At 35.8% G+C, this 13352-nt stretch overlaps 3 protein-coding genes across 8 annotated transcripts; all 3 read right to left on the bottom strand.

Annotated features, from left to right (window-relative positions):
* Positions 369 to 1097, bottom strand: LOC18596491 (outer envelope membrane protein 7). The gene has a single exon (XM_007025001.2). The coding sequence runs from the start codon at positions 836 to 838 to the stop codon at positions 593 to 595; it is 246 nt and encodes an 81-aa protein (XP_007025063.2). The 5' UTR covers positions 839 to 1097; the 3' UTR covers positions 369 to 592.
* Positions 2937 to 5271, bottom strand: LOC18596490 (F-box/kelch-repeat protein At1g30090). The gene has a single exon (XM_007025000.2). It carries the CDS (start codon positions 4380 to 4382, stop codon positions 3165 to 3167), a length of 1218 nt encoding a protein of 405 aa, XP_007025062.2. The 5' UTR covers positions 4383 to 5271; the 3' UTR covers positions 2937 to 3164.
* On the bottom strand, positions 8204 to 12173 carry LOC18596489. 6 transcript variants are annotated; one of them, XM_018123886.1, is made up of 4 exons: positions 12033 to 12173; positions 11223 to 11306; positions 8795 to 9451; positions 8204 to 8686 (listed from the first exon to the last, which is right to left on the bottom strand). In XM_018123886.1, exons 3-4 carry the CDS (start codon positions 9441 to 9443, stop codon positions 8394 to 8396), a joined length of 942 nt encoding a protein of 313 aa, XP_017979375.1. In that variant the 5' UTR covers positions 9444 to 9451; positions 11223 to 11306; positions 12033 to 12173; the 3' UTR covers positions 8204 to 8393. The 6 variants fall into 6 exon arrangements, 4 of the variants coding, with proteins under 4 accessions (XP_017979375.1, XP_017979374.1, XP_007025060.2 ...); XM_018123885.1 differs by having other exon boundaries at positions 11223 to 11281; positions 12033 to 12172; XM_007024998.2 differs by having other exon boundaries at positions 8807 to 9451; positions 11223 to 11281; positions 12033 to 12172.

Here is a 13352-nt window from a genome sequence, read left to right as displayed (position 1 = left end):
ACAGCCAACAAATCAATCATCATAAAATATTAGAATCAGTCGGGTTTGTTTATTTTTTTAACAGGGCTATGGGAAGCAGTCTCGAACATGGTACATTGGTACCACTGGGCCTTGTTAGAGATTCGAGATTGGACTTTGTTGGAGCTGAACAACTACTAGTGTAAAATTAAATTAAAATCTTGTATGAATTCGAATAATCTCTGGAGTTGAGTTACTATTTGATTGGTTCACACCAGACGCGACAACGGTCTCTTTCTACGATGTCGTCATTCAACTTTTACAATGTATAAAAAAACATAAGCTTGTAGCCCCGGTTGGGTTGAACTTTCTCACTCAAGAAAAGACAAAACCAAAACAATTTTCCGATGTATACCAGAATGGATCACCAAAGCTATATTCATTCATTCAATCAAGCATCAACAGAGAAACACCCTTAAGACATCAACACCGTCACCTTGGCGCAAGTTCTTACCAAAAAGAAAGACAGGAAGAAAGAACAAGTTACAACATTACCCAACTCTTTTTTATTTAAAGACAATACCAAAAAAAAAAAAAAAAGAAACAAAGAATAAGATATATTTTGAAGCGATCATCAAACGGCTTTGATTGAAGTGGAAGGAGAGGTGTCATTGTCAGCCTTAGATTCGAGATCTGGGCTTGGGTTGAGAGGGGCTCGAACGTTGTTGTCGTTATCGTCGTCGGGGTCGTAATTAGGGTTCAGAGATCGGTCGATGGCTTCGCGGCCTTTCTCGAGGCAAGGCTTGCAAGCGATCTCGATTGCTATCCATCCTAATACCACTCCTGCTATTGCTATCACTGCGCTTGTTATTGCTGCCATTTTCTCTCTCAACTCAGTTAATCAGCTCTGCCTTTCCTGAAAAGATTTTCAGAATTATTTTGGGTTTTCAAGAACTGTTTTGACTTTTCTCCATCAATTGGGTTTCAGGCCGTCTGAAGCCCAATCTTTCCCACCATCACATGTGCCCCGCTTGATAGCAGGATTTTAGGGCTCTCTTGGGGTTTGTCCTATCCTGGTTGTTCCTTGGGCCTTGAACTTTTGGTTCTTGTTTTCGGTTAGTTATGAATTCAACTTTCTTTTTGTCGAATATTTTGGGGTAGTATTGTTTAAGATTATAAATCATTATATATGCTAACAATAACAAGGATTTTATTAATTTGAGATGAAGTAATTTTCTTTGAAGATATTACATAAGTTCATATTATTTAATTATGCGTCTAGTCAACTCCTTGGATAAACTTACCATATAAATGGAAAAAAATTGACATGTATATTTTTAGGTAATTTGGAAAATAATTTTATTTTAGGCAACATCAAATTGTGGTTGCAAATCATTATATATAAGGCCAAACATTTGAAAAAGTCCTTAAATTATTATAAAAAATTCAAATAAACCCTTATATTTTTATTACGTTTAATCAAGCTCTTGTATTTTTATTTTGAGATAGTAATTAAACTTTTATTTTAACTCAAATAAAACTCTTATGATTAATGATTGACTTAGTTAAAATGTTATTTATCATTTTATACCACATAATGTTAACGTAATAGGTTAACATAATGTAATTAACAATAATGTGACACATTGATATATTACAATTAATAATGACATATGCTAATTTGACATGATAATATAATTATGTGACATTTTTCACCCTCTACATCAATCTCATGTCAGCGTCATGTGGATATAAAATAACAAGTGATATTTTGATTAATAACAATTAATCAATTATTAGTCATAAGGACTTATTTAACTCCAAATAAAGATATAAAGAGCTTGATTAAACGTGATAAAAGAATCAATACTTATTTAAGTTTTTTTCGAATAGTTTAAGAAATTTTTTGAACATTATGCCTATTAAACTTATAGTGCCAAAATTACACTTACTAAAAGATTGGTGGTAAATTTGAACATCAAAATAAGTAGAGTGGTAAATTTAACCTTATCCTTTTGAGTATTTGATTTTCATTTTATAAATAGTTTGCTAATTACCAAATCAAGAAACAAAAGAGGCAGGGGCCGGGGAGTCTACTAATTTATGAGATATGGGGATCTGGAATACACTAAACCTACAATAGCCTCCATCTCTTTGTAATTTTACGATTGAAAATTAGACCCTGATGAAGGAAATAGTAAAGAAAGAAAAAGGTCTGAATGGAGCAAAGAATACGGATTCACTTACCCTCTTTTTCTTTTCCTAAAAGAAAAAGGGGGTTGAACCTTCACTTGTAAGGAAGTTGAAGAGTGATGTTCAAGCAGTGAAGCCTGAAAATTCCTCTATCATGGAGAAGAGGTTCCAATCAGCTTTGTCATGATTCCAAGTCCGGTCATCATCAGAAACCCATTAATCTCTCTCTCTCTCTCTCTCCAATTTGGCCAAATCCAATTACCCAATCTCAGCAAATAAAACAACGGTCCATACAAGCAGTTTCTTGACAAGTGCATGGTCAGCTGGCCAATGCCAATGCAATATCATACAAGAGCAACTCAGACACGATTTCATACCCACGTTTTCCCACTTACCATTACTACGAAGATTCCTTCTGAAGAAATCCTTATCAGATTTCCAATAATAAAAGTGAAACTGGTAATGAACTTCATTTGTTGAAGTGTTAAAGGACAAGATTATACTTCAAAATATTCCTGGAAGATCTTGCCTTTTGTTAGCAGCTACCACTCGAAATCAGATTCCTTGTTATTTCAAAATCTGCCTTTCTTTTTCCCCATAATACATGGCTATGCTTGTGGCTTTTAGCTGATGCATCAACAGCTTGCTTAACATGTAAGATAATGCTTTTCCAAGACCCCAGTATTTCTTAGCTTCCCTATCTAAAACTGTTCTCTGACCACTGTACCAACGTATTCCAGCCATTGTCATGGTGTATATTTACTTCAATTATAGACAATGATTCATACAAGAACAACAGGAAGACATCTTTGATTGAAGTCATGATAATTAGAACATATCCGATCAATTACAAAGAGATACAGAGAAGATTTAAAAAAAAAAAGAAGAAAGAACTATGGTTAATACATTTGTTACAATAACACAAAGTCATTACAACTCTACAGCCTTTGTAATTTTGTAGAATTACATTTTATTTAACAAGATAGAAGACAGAACATTGAATACTTCAGAAGCTAAGCAAACAGAACCTGAGAACTTGAGGGTGTCAAGTCGGATAAACGTTCTGGGGCATCAACAACATGCCACCGAACACTGAAGCTCTGCTTCTTCTCAGAGCTGCTTGTTCGATTCAGGCTTGAGATATAGCCTACAGCTACATGAAGGTTGCGACCCACAACATAAATTCTGTTATCACATGCATTGACAGCAAAAGGTTTGCATATCTGCTCCGGTAATGGGGGACCTTCTATCGTTTCCCAGGAATCACTGTCTGGATCATAAACCTTAAGCTTCATTCTTTCGATCTCAGAAACCACAAATAAGTGCCCATATACCACCACACTTGAGCCAGTCCACCCTTCCCTCAATCCCACAGCCATACTCTCCCAATTATTAGTTCTTGGATCATAAACCTGACCCCTTGGAGAGACAAAGAATGGCCACAACCAGCCTTCTGTCACAAGAAGCTTTCCATTGAGAACTGCAGAATCATAAGATGCCATATTTGTCCCCATGCTTGCAATTGGATGCCAACTCCCTTTTGTTGGATCCAAAACCTCTGCTGAGTCAAGCTCGAAAAGATCTGCACTGTTTCCCCCAGCTACATATATCAACCCATTAATCATGCCACTTGCAAAAAATGACCTAGCAGTAATCATCTTATTCATCACAGTCCAACGGTTTTTTTGAATCTCATACTTCAACACCAAGTCAAGGGGGCAATCCACATCAGAGACCATACCCCCACAAACAAAGAGAGCAGCCTTGCAAGGAATTGAAACGCACCTAAAGCCATGGGGACAAACTTTATCTTTGCATGGCATTGCTGGAATAGTATGCCAAGAGAAGTGGGTAAGGTCAAGAACCTGCCACTGAATTTTCCCAGTGCCTTTGTGGAAGGCAAACACGAAGAGCCAAGGGTCTTTGAAACCTAATTCCTTCCTTCGGGTAAAAAACCGCTCTTTATTACCAAGCAGAAGATGCCATCGCTTGCTTACAGCTCTGCAAGCTGCATGGCTCTCAACTGGAAGCCGAAGGAGACAATTAAGGGCAACATCATCAGGAAGGCCTGGAATAAGGGGCTCTCCCTGAAGTGACAGCTCAAACTCTGATGAAGGGTTCAACAATGAAGATTGAATCACAGCTAATCTGAATTTTGGGGATAATGTCATCTGAGAATCCCCTAGCTTATGCACAAGTGCCTGTTGGGACGATAATCGAACCCTTTGCATCTTTATCTGAAAACACAACAATCTAGATTCCTTGAAGACTACCCAATGGATCTTGTTTCAGCTTGAAATTTCCAGCTATTCTTTGTCACCCAATTTGATTTACTTAGAATCAAACAACTTAAACATCCAAATTCCAATCAAAACTTCAAAGAATCTATGCCAACTTGGTTGCTTGTTCGTTCACACTCAACAGAGCAAGCGAAGAATTCTTATAACTAAAATTACAGTAGCACCTAAAAGAAAATCATGTTTCCCCTTTACACAAAATCCTCACAAGACTTTATCATAAGCCACCGATAAAATCCCTTCCTGAATGATCCAAACTTAAATTCCTATGCATCAACCACAACAACTTTAACTCTTGCTCTTTGTGTACACCACTGTGGCCTATCAAAGATACCTACTTGAGGAATCTAAAGGTACTAAATATCATGCCAAGGCAGAGAGAAACATAATCTAATACTTAAAAAGCACAAAAAAAAAAAAGGTGAAAAGAAAAATCAATAGCCCATATGGTAATATCTTGAACAGAGCACCAAAAAATCTAAACTTTTGCTCCTACCCAATAAGAAAACAAAAAACCCATAAAAACCCTGCCATATATCTCATAAAAAATGAAGTATTTACAGCAAGCAGAGATTGATAATTTAGAAAAGAGGCTAAACACAAAATATTTCGTCCTCTATAGCTTAAAAACAAACTAGATACCACAAAGAAGAAGAAAAAGAGAAGGGAAACCGATATGTTAGACTTACAAAGAAGGATTTGTCTTGAATAGTTGCTATAAAGAGGGTGACTTTATAGGAGATTTAACTCTGGTTTTAGCATGAAAGAAGTAACCCCTTCCTTCCACCGGATTATTCTTCTTAATATCAAAGGTATAGGATTATTATAATATTTACTGCTATTCCGGTGGCCAACAAAGGGTTCTGTGTACGGCCATTAAAACCACGCGCTACATAAGAAATCCCGACACGTGTCTAGAAGAGAATGAGCAAAAGGGTTGGCAACCAGTGGACACGCGCTGTTAACTGCGGGTGTTGAAAGTTAAAACTGTTTTTGTTTGTCCCGAGCCCGCAAGCTCCGAAAGGCAGATTAAAGTCCAAACCCGAAGTGCCAAACGCGTAGTTTAGGCTAATCAGAAAAAGATTAAAGTTGGATAATGACGAGTGAAAAGAATTGGACAAATGCTATCAAAGAAAAAGAGAAAGCAAACCAATGACAATCTGTTTAACAAGCTTTGGTCTTAAAGAAAAACTTGAGACTTCAAATACAACTGTACAGTGCTAATGAGTAACCTTGGGCCTTTGGCTTGTATATTTATTTTATTTTATTTAGATTGTTTATTTCTTCTCATTGGGAAAGTTTGATAACTGGTCATGTCATGGACTCTAGAAAGATGTAACCAATATTAAATTCTTGATATGATATAATACACTTTACAATTATTTCTCTCCTATTATTCTGTTTTTTTTTTTCCAAAGGGACATGTCTGTATCATCGTTTTCCCTGCAAGCAGTCCATATCATATTTAATGGCAGTAAAAAAATAACCAAAGGTATTATCATGCTTTAGATACTTTATATATAAATATATATATAAAGCTTTAGGTTTTCTCTTTTCAATCCATATATTGAAGAAGCAAAATATCTGGATGATCTAGAAACCAGTGACCTCTTTTTTCTTTTTCCAAGTGTAATATGCAAAATCTGACCCCAATTATTGTTATTTCCTTTTGCTGGCAAGTTGCAAGTTGTGGGCTTTGTATAAATATTCAATTATTCATTGTTTTTTTCTATTAGTAAAAGTTATTAATATCACCCTTTTATTTGTTGAACCAACAAAACCACCATTTCTCTTTGGAAACAATTACTGCACAGAAATAAGTTAGGGTTAAAACTTGAGAGAAGAACGTATATATATATATATATATATAATAATAATAATATGTTTATGCTATAAAAGGAGTTCCATTAGGCATAAAGGAAAGAGGTTCCGCTTTCCACATTTCCTAAAGATAAGGTTCAAATACTTACAGCCACCTAACCATCCTTTTCAACCTTACTTCATTTTGCCAACTAATATTACTTAAGGAAATGTAAATAATAAAAAATTTTAAAATGAAAATGTTATTTTTATCTCACATTCGGATTATTCAAATTGCTATTTTTTTTCCTCAAAATTTTTTACATTTCTATATCTTAATTTTGATCTAATTTTCACAGGGGTTGGTAGCATGGAAGGTTGGAAAAAACTCTTGGTTGAAGTCATGCATCTTGACTCTTTGAGGCTCATATAAGCCCAACCTCCTTCTGCATTTATGAGGCATAACATTGTCCTACCGTTACTGGAATTTTCAATTCAATGCATACCTTTTTCTTCAATGTGGGAATTTTCCTTTTTCCATTTTTTTCTCTTTTTTTCTTTTTTTTATATCAAAATGAAAAAAGAAATCTTCTCCAAAAGGGGAAGAACAATAAAGTCAAAATGATTGCTCAAAATCATACCTAATTGGGATTCATGAATAGTTTAATGTTATATCATATAACAAAAATTCACAAAATGGAATGGAAGTTCACCACCTATGTCTACAAATAAGAAAAGGATGATGCAAGCCAAAATATAAGCCAAACTCAAACATAAACTAAATTCTGGAGAGATCACTTCTCTTCATGAAATTTGCACCAGTTCATTGAAAGCTTCTGAAGTCATCATTATCATCACCCTAAGCTAAATCTTTGAAAAAAATTTAGAAAATGATGATAGGTACTAGTCTATGTATAGATATTGATATGATGACACTAAAATGATCATAAACGATAGTAACAGCAATTGAAGAGAAAATCTAAGGGTAAATAGAAAAGTTGAGAACAAAACCAACTTCATTCTCAAGCAGCAGCTGCTCACCAAAAGCACCCAAGGGATCATGAAACTTGCTTGGACAACCAATAATATCTATACAAATTAATCCCTTTCACTTATGATTCAAATCTTTAGGCCAAATCTGTCAAAAGTGATTAAAAAAAAAATCGCTACCGTCTCACCTTGTCTAATTTCTACTGAAAGATCTGATTGTGAGAATTTGATTTCAGCACTAAATTACAAGCAGGGATTGCAGGCGACCTCACAGCAGTGCGCTTGAAAGTTCAGCTTTGGTTTACTGCTGAGATGATGCAGCACACCTTCACTACATCACACCATATGACATTTTGTATTTACATTTGAGGCCAAGCTAAGTAGCATCAAACAAGTTATACCAAGAAAATTATCATAAAGACATCCGCATCTCTATCTAATTATTTCCAATCACTCTGGAGAGAAGCATTCTCCAAGAACAGAGAAAGATTGCAATCCATAAGCCATTGCTCTAAATCTAATGACTACTCTAGAACAGTTGCAGTAGTGCTGATAAGCACTCTAACTAAAATAAATAATAGAGTTAATAGGAAGAATATAAACTGCTCCACACATATGAGACAATAACTGTAGGTGATAATGCTAAATATTAAACTTCAACCTAAGCCCTGTTCCCTTGCATCAGCATTCAGAGCTAAAGTATAAAACAAATCTTGCTTTTCCAGTTCCAATTGTTTCTTCTCCCTCATGTCTACATGTTTCTATAAAAACCAATCATAAGAACATAGTTACAAGTTTTCAAATTCAAATCCTTGTTAAGGAAGGAAACGATTAATCAAACTCCTTTACCAGTTCCAGTTGTTTCCTCTACCTCATGTTAACATGTTTCTATAAAAACCAATCATAAGAACATGGTTACAAGTTTTCAAACTCAAATCCTCACTAAGCAAGAAAAAGATTAATCAAACTCCACAATCCACAAGAAAATTCCTAATAAATTACTTTATAAAATATAACCAAACTGCAACTTGTACATAGTTCAGCAGTACAAAGAAACAACATCTTCCTTTTAGAGGGGAGGGAGGGAAGGGCAAGAGTGACCATTCCTTTTTTCCTTCATTACTATTTATTTATTGTAAAGAGAAACACACAAGTCTAAAGATGCAGAGACAAATCTACATCTACTGGACCTTCCTCCTCAGCACCACAACAAGTTTCCGATGCAGAAATTGAATCATCAACATCCATGAAGAGTGATAGCTCTTTCTTCTGAGGATTCTTGGGTTCCACATGTTCAGTGGGGGCAATCTTAGGTTTTTTCGATGCATTCATTACGTCAGCACCACCTGATCCATCAGCTAAGTAGGGCCTCTTACCTTCTTCACACATCAACAAACTTCTCCCGTCATATTGACCACCTTTATCCACGCTTGAGCATGGATGAGGACCTGGAGAAAAGGCACAAACAGCAATAGATTCATTGAACCCGGGCAACTGGTATGACCCAAAACCATGGTCAGGGTTAGTTATAGCAAATGTGTGATTTGGAAGCTTACTAAAATTATAACCTTGAACGTTCTGCAAGGCATCTCCAGAGGATGGTGGCAAACCATCCCGGCTAATCCGAAATTCATCAGTATTAAACTGACAGACTCCATTTGTGCCCAAATATAATGAAGAATCTATAGGAAAGCCAGCGGCTACAACACTACGAGATGAAGCAAATGCAGCAGGAGACATGACTGCATTGGCACCAGCTGGAGCAAATGCTCTTGAAGCTAGACTGTGATAAGTTGCACCACTACCACAGCCATATGAGAAGTCTGGAGACATGATAAACTGAGTTTGGGAAACTCCAGGATTGCTGCCAGTGTATTTGCTCCTACTTGCCTGGTTTATTTCATTTGAGTAGAACATCCTAGAGAAGTCAAATGCAGGTGGTGCTCTAGAGAATGGAGTTGGGTTGTTCCCCCCTCCCGAGGAGTTCTGTTGGCTGTTTGGTAGGAGTACAGGAGGGTTCCTAGTAATGTCCATGGAATTACTGGAACGACCAGGATAATTCAAGGTCCTTGATGTCTTATCCTCCTGATGAATCCTAAGGTGGCCACCTAGAGCTCGATAGTTGTTGAACACTTTGTTGCAATAGAAGCATGATTTAGTGCCTGCATGCTTCTCTGCATCTTCTCTTGCCAAAAGGAAATTCATGGTAGAAACTGAGAAAGGAATGCACGATTCAGCTCCTTTCAAGAAGAGGTCGAAACTAGCTAGCTAAAGAAAACCTTGTGATGGGGAAGAAGGCATTGTTTCTTACCCCATTTTATAGCCCTTTCAGGGCAAAGAAATAGGTCCTAGTGGTTCACACCAATTAATGTAAACGACAATCCTAATAAAAGCCATTTATGAAAAGAAACCAGAGAAAGCATAAATTGGAAAAAAGGTTGCCAAAGGAAAGATCCATACTTAAACAGCTTTAAAGCGGCCTTGTCCACAATAACCCGCATTTAGAATAGTCATAAATGGCCATGGAAAGAATCAAATCTTGCAAAACAAATGTCAAGACCATGTAGAAAGGACACCAACTCTCATAAGGTCATAAAACAATCTGGCACATAATTTTTGAGTGTCAGTTAAGGGGTAATTTTGGAACATGAAGTAAAATATAAAAGGAAACCTGGTGCATCCACGGCCCACTCTCAATGTCAATCTACGTTGCCTAGACTTAGCATCAGTGTTGGCTCATGTTCAATGTAAGAATGTTCAATTTTCTTTATTTTTTCTCAATTTTTAGAAAGTCATACCAAAATGCCATTGTCCATTCAAGGTATCGAATGCGTCTGACATTACTAAATTATGAGAAAGAAAAGGGCTGGAGTAATAAAGGTCATCATTGCTACAAAGTAATGATCTAACCATACCCAGCAGCTTCAAAATTGTCCATTCTAGAATGTGCAAAATTTAGACTAGTGAGTTGAAGCTCAATTTAAGTCTTAAAAAGGTGCATGTATTGCACAGAGAATTGCCACAAACACCTCACTCTTAATGCATTGAAATCATAATATCCAGTAAATACAAGGCTACGCTATATCTATTACTATTATATGATTGCTCTTAGCGTTGCAACAACCCCTGTAGATCCAGAATCATTCACAAGAGAGTAGCAAAAGATGCACTAGCGAATAAGACCTAATAGATATGAGTTTCTTCTTTCATTTTTTCACTCTTTTCTTAAGGTAAATTGCTTTTCCAGAAGAAAGCCGAAAAGTGCCATACAAAATGTATCGAAGGGAAGCCCACTGACAAGCACAACAATTAACTCCCCAAGGGGAAGATTGCCTAAATACACAGTATTTTAGGAAAAAGCACACAATACTACCAGAGATCACCCAAGTACAACTCTTTTAATGAGACTTCAATAAATACCAGTCAAACCTATTTGTAAAGCAGTAAACATTCATTCATTGGAACCCCCTTATGCTAATCACTTCACTCTTTACTATTCACCAGACCTTTAATAGGTATAACGTTATGGTCTTTCCCACAAAAACTATAGTTGATATTATATTCTTTTAATCTGATTCACGATCACAGTAGCTTCTTTCTCCTTTACCCATCCAACTGACCCTACAAAGTAAACTTTGCAGAGCTTTCAATTTAATTTTTCACATAATTCTCAGCATTTTCCACAGGCTACCAACATGTGTTCCTAGCCCTAGAACATCCAAAAACAATCCAGCATTGCAACTACTGTTGCCAACAGCCACAATTAATCTAGATCTTTTTATAAAATAATAGGAAAACAATGAAGCAAATGCACAACAAGAAGACGGGGTTGGAAGGAACCTAACTGTAAAACTAGATAAACACTAAAGCAAATTGGGAAAGCAGATTTCAAGATATTCATTTAAGAGTGGAAATAAAATTGCTTTAACAGAATTTGATTAGTCTAACACAATTAGATTTAGATACCAACTGTAGCTTACTCACCAAGAATAAGGATGGCCTAGGAATCAGAGGTCCAACCCACAATTGATCATAACTGATACCTGCAATTATGCAAAATATGTATTCCTAAAGACAAGCAAGATTTAGAATTTTGGACAATAAAATATCCACACTTATTGAAAAAAACCGAAAAATCACTTTTAAAATTACTCACATTCTTACAAGAGGCCCCAAACTGGATATCATAAATATGAGAATATCTTATTAACCGACATCAAATATATAAAAAAAAATCCAGCAACCAGTACTTATCTTCAACACCTCAACCAATCATTCCCCATTGCTTATTCCCATTAAAAGTTACAGGGCATAGGGTTTTGACAATCAGATAAACGGGGGAAACACCATTTTTCCCCTTATCTGATCTTTAATTCTTATCTTTAGCTGGTAATTTTTGGTTTTGTCTCAAATAAGGTAGAAACAAGAAGGGGGCAGATTAGTTTTATCTAGCTTCAATATATAGATGATTTCCAATTAAAAATATACTAATGTTATGTGTTACTATGAGGAATATGAAAACTCAAAATCCCATTTTTCACTTTCTTGGAAAGAAAAACATTTTTCACAACTAGACGATTAGAATTCCTTGCAGCTTGTCTTGCTAAAGTCCCATTTACAGAAACAACAACAGACAATTTCCAAAAATAGAAACTTCAAAGAAATAAAGAAAAAAGAGAAAAAACTTCCCAATTAAAGAATACCAAGAACATTCCCAATACCCTCATATTCACCCAAAAGATAAAAGGAAAAAAACTATTAAAACTGTTGGAACAATGAAATAAAGCTTCTTACCATGGGAAAACTCTACAAGAAATGGGAATGCCTTATTTTTTATGGAAATACCATGCCCAGTTACAGAGCTGTTGATGGATGGATAGAGAGAAGGAAAGCTAAAACCACATGGCAAATTTAAAAGCACTTCCTCTTTCTTCTTATTTTCTTTGAGGGCGCCACAGCCCATGAGGCCATCCATTTCCAAGATAGGTAGATAAATGGGCTTCTTTCTGGTTATTTGGGCTCTTAATCTAATAAAACAGCCAATGAGTGGGCCTAGAATTTAATCAAGATTGATTGATACATACCACCAACCCAAGTTGACGACCTGAAGTTTTGCAGGCCGAACCCAGAATCAGAACACTTGAAGCTTGGAACAAAATATTTATTCGCCTTCCTTCTATATTTGGTTCATATAATCTGAGCACATATTTTTTTTTTTGAAAAGTATCTAAGCATATGTGACATGCCATCTAAAAATCAACAAGATTTTTATTTTTTTGGGTCTCTTGAGTTATCATTTCAAAAATAAATTTTTTTGCGTGAAGGCACCAAAACAATCCATGGAATTTGGTCGAAGCAAAATGGCAAATGTCAAAATGGCAAGTGGAATGTCACCAAACATGACAGGAACTTATGCTTGTAGTGTATACGGTTAAATTTCAAAGAAATTTTTGACTTATTTTTTTTCTGATCAATTTACTTTGATGGTGACCCCCACATTAATCTTGATGCGTAGTAGTATTGTCATCAAATTACGTGATATCATTTCATGAAAAGACATAAGTTCAGGCAGCTGCAATGAACCATGCGCCTGATCATGGGCATTCCACGTTCCCTTTTCCCATTTACCTCCATGAAAGCATGTGATACATTTTGCTCCTTTTGGATTTGGGCCATTATTGAGTTTTCTTTAAAGAGATTTGTCTCAAGTAGACGTAATTACAAAGATTAGATTTACATTAAGTCAAAGTAGAGTTTAAACAAAAGAATTTTACCAGGGGGCAAGATTTGATCCATTGGCAATGCCAAGGGTACGGTTTCTTTTTTTTTTTTTTACTCCTCTTACCCTTTATTTCATGTACATAAGGGAAGAAAAAGAACGATTTTTAATGGGATTAATCCCACTTATATGCAGCCATAATGGCCTACATCTACCAGCGCCTTTGATATTGGTAGGAGAACCATGTAACACTTTGACATTTGAATGGAAGCAAAAGTTTTAAACCATAGGTTTTGTTTAGGAAAATGTCAACTTACATGTCGCCCAAAAGTCAATAATTAAGACAGACATGACAATGCAAAATAGCAGGCGTTGACACAAGTACTCTCCATGCG

Source organism: Theobroma cacao, chromosome 6, assembly GCF_000208745.1.
Source record: "Theobroma cacao cultivar B97-61/B2 chromosome 6, Criollo_cocoa_genome_V2, whole genome shotgun sequence".
In the NCBI taxonomy this organism is placed as follows: Eukaryota; Viridiplantae; Streptophyta; class Magnoliopsida; order Malvales; family Malvaceae; genus Theobroma; species Theobroma cacao.
The sequence above is the reverse complement of the archived record's forward strand: the minus strand, read 5'-3'. Positions and strand labels throughout refer to the sequence as shown.